The sequence below is a fragment of the Oncorhynchus mykiss genome, chromosome 5 (assembly GCF_057628025.1).
Source record: "Oncorhynchus mykiss isolate SJ-2025 chromosome 5, ASM5762802v1, whole genome shotgun sequence".
Taxonomy (NCBI): Eukaryota; Metazoa; Chordata; class Actinopteri; order Salmoniformes; family Salmonidae; genus Oncorhynchus; species Oncorhynchus mykiss.
In genome coordinates this window covers 20,872,368-20,875,000 of record NC_143026.1, presented here as the reverse complement: position 1 = coordinate 20,875,000, position 2,633 = coordinate 20,872,368, and the positions used below count along the sequence as shown (strand labels likewise).

The following is a 2,633-nucleotide window of genomic DNA, read 5'->3' as shown; positions in this document are numbered from 1 at the left end:
GGAGACTGCAGGGGACTGCAGGGGACTGCAGGCCAGGTGAAATGGAATGGAAAGGGAGTGGGTTTAGAAATCTGTTTATCAATGATGTGTTTATGTGTCTCAGCCTTCCATCTCCAGGTTTTATAAACAAGATGAGACACTTATTCTGCCGAGGCAAAGTGCTCCCTCAGACTAGGGTCAGATGGTTAACCAGACCCAGATTAAATTTAGTCCTCCTAATTTCAAATGAGATTCTCTATTGTTAATGCTTTCAAGTCCAGGAGTGAATTTAATCAGGGTCTGGGAAACCAGCACCTAAACTGTTACTCCAATGTAAAATAAAACATAACAAACTCTCCTTAATCTTCTATCCACAGCCTAGACTACACAAGGAGAGCTGGAAGCCTGGCACACAAAGCTACTGTTTACCTAGCAATTTTACCCAATCCACATACAGTGACCCTGTAGATAGGGACCAATAACATAGTGTAGCAGTGATTTCAGATAATACCTGAAACACACCAAACTAAGGGAGACATCTTGAAATGCAACAGCTGGTTAAAGTCTCGACACATCAACATCCTCCCTCCCTCTCTCCAAGTCAACAGTCCGTTCGAGACCATCAGGGAGCCAGAGGCCTGGGGCAGAGAGCGGTGAGACTGTGTAGCTCAGTAAGCAGACTAAGACTTTGGCAGTAAGAAGTTACAGGATGTCTACTCAAAATATGTTCAACTTTGACTCATTCTTCTAACCACGGCACAGTCTCTTCCAAAGGGCTGAGAACGGTACACACACACACACACACACACACAAACACACACACACACACACACACACACACACACACACACACACAGTCTGAAAATAAACTAAATGTCTTGCCCTGCTAATCAAACACACTTGTTTACTGTTTAATTGTCCCTGCGTGGGCGTAACAGTTAACAAACAGAGGGAAAGAGTGAGGGATGGAGAGGAAAAGTGAGGGAGTGAGAGAGAGAACACACTGAGTTACACAGTTTAGATCCTCTTGGATTTCTTTGTGTACATAACTAATTCTCTCTCTCTCTCTCGCCCTGTTTGTTTTGCACTCATTCTCTCTGTCTTTCACTCACACGTACACCCACACACTCCAACACCAGCACACTGCAACTCCCACACACACAGTTATCGGGATTCACATAAGCATCAAATTAACGTGGTGCTTTTGAACTGAAACAGTACACCCACAGAGCTCTCACATCTGCCACACTAAATTATTCTGTTCACAGTCACTGTTCAAAGAGAACAGACAGAAGACAGGCAGCCTCAACCAAGACCAAGGCTCTCAGAACAACAACACAGGAGAGAAAAGACAGAGAGAAAGAGGTCTCCTCTCCTCTCTTCTCTGTTCATTCCCACTGTATGCTCGCAAGGGTGTCAAACTCTTTCCACGACGGCAGAGTCTGTGGGTTTTTGGCAGCCAGAACTAGACAACTAGACAATCCTTACTGATTAGTGACCTTAATTCATCAATCAAGTACAAGGGTGGAGCGAAACCCCACAGACGCTCGTCCCTCCGTGGAATGAGTTTGACATCCCTGTGAGCATATTGTTGGCATGAACATAAAACACCCGTACATTTACTATTTCGTCAGTCAGAACCACCCCTATTATTTTGGGTGTGCGTCATCTCGTGCTTTTCACTAGACATTTAACGTGAGAAATCAAACTTGATCCCTCTCCACAGATACACAGTGAAACTGTAGATGGAGACCAGTAACAAAGTGTAGCAGTGACTTTAGATAATACCTGAAACACCAAACTAAGGGAGACATCTTAAACTGCAGCAACTTGTTAAAGTCTCGGCACATCAACATCCTCCCTCTCTCTCTCCAAGGCAACTGTCTGTTTGAGACCATCAGGGAGCCAGAGGTCAGCTGCGATAAATGTACATAGACAGGTGCTTGTCCTGTCTTGTAACAGAGAGAGGAAATGCCCTGACTGGCCTCTGTTCCTGGTGTCTCTCTCTCTCTCACTCACACTCACACTCACACTCACACACACACACACACACACACACACACACAGCCCACCCCCCTCTCCACAAACACACTCACTCACCAGCGTTCCCCTCCTGTTGTATTGTTCTGTTGTTGGGTCCTGGCTCCATGTCGGGCTTCACAGGTTGTGTGAGGGTTACAGTAACAGACATGACCTAGCCTAGGGCAGATAGAGAGCTCTGCTACTGTCTCCCTGTACAACATACACTCTGCTATGGTCTCTCTCTCTCTCTCTCTCTCTCTCTCTCTCTCTCAGCTCGCCCCTACTGTCTCTGAGCTGAGCCAAACCAAGGCTGCTGTGTTACATCTGTCTCTCTCACTGCCTCTATGGAGAAAGAGAGAGGGGAGGAAGGAAAATAAAGAGAGAGAGGGACCAGCAGTCTGCCTTTTCCACAATGTTCTCTCTCACTTTCTGATCTTAAAGATACAGTGTCACTTTTCTTTTGAACATCAAAATGACAGTGATAGTCGGTACTAATGACGTTTGGCATCTCTCTCTGTGTGTGTGTGTGTACTGTATGTGTTGGTGAGAGGGAAAGGGGCAATAGAGCTTTTGGGGAGTCCTTTAACCATTAAGTCCTCTTCCAGAGCAACTGGTTCGGTCCATATAAGATA

General features: G+C 45.8%; 1 protein-coding gene across 3 annotated transcripts in view; it reads right to left on the bottom strand.

Annotated features, from left to right (window-relative positions):
• Positions 1 to 2,354, bottom strand: part of LOC110522816 (disabled homolog 2-interacting protein) — a 277,388-nt gene extending 275,034 nt beyond the window's left edge. For 2 of the 3 annotated variants that reach the window (XM_036977016.2, XM_036977020.2), the window contains exon 1: positions 2,080 to 2,354. In XM_036977016.2, the coding sequence (XP_036832911.1) occupies positions 2,080 to 2,170 (91 nt within the window). In that variant the 5' untranslated portion in view covers positions 2,171 to 2,354. The remainder of the gene's footprint in view (positions 1 to 2,079) is intronic. The other variant, XM_036977017.2, reaches the window with a different exon arrangement.
• Between the last annotated feature and the right edge of the window lie 279 nt (positions 2,355 to 2,633).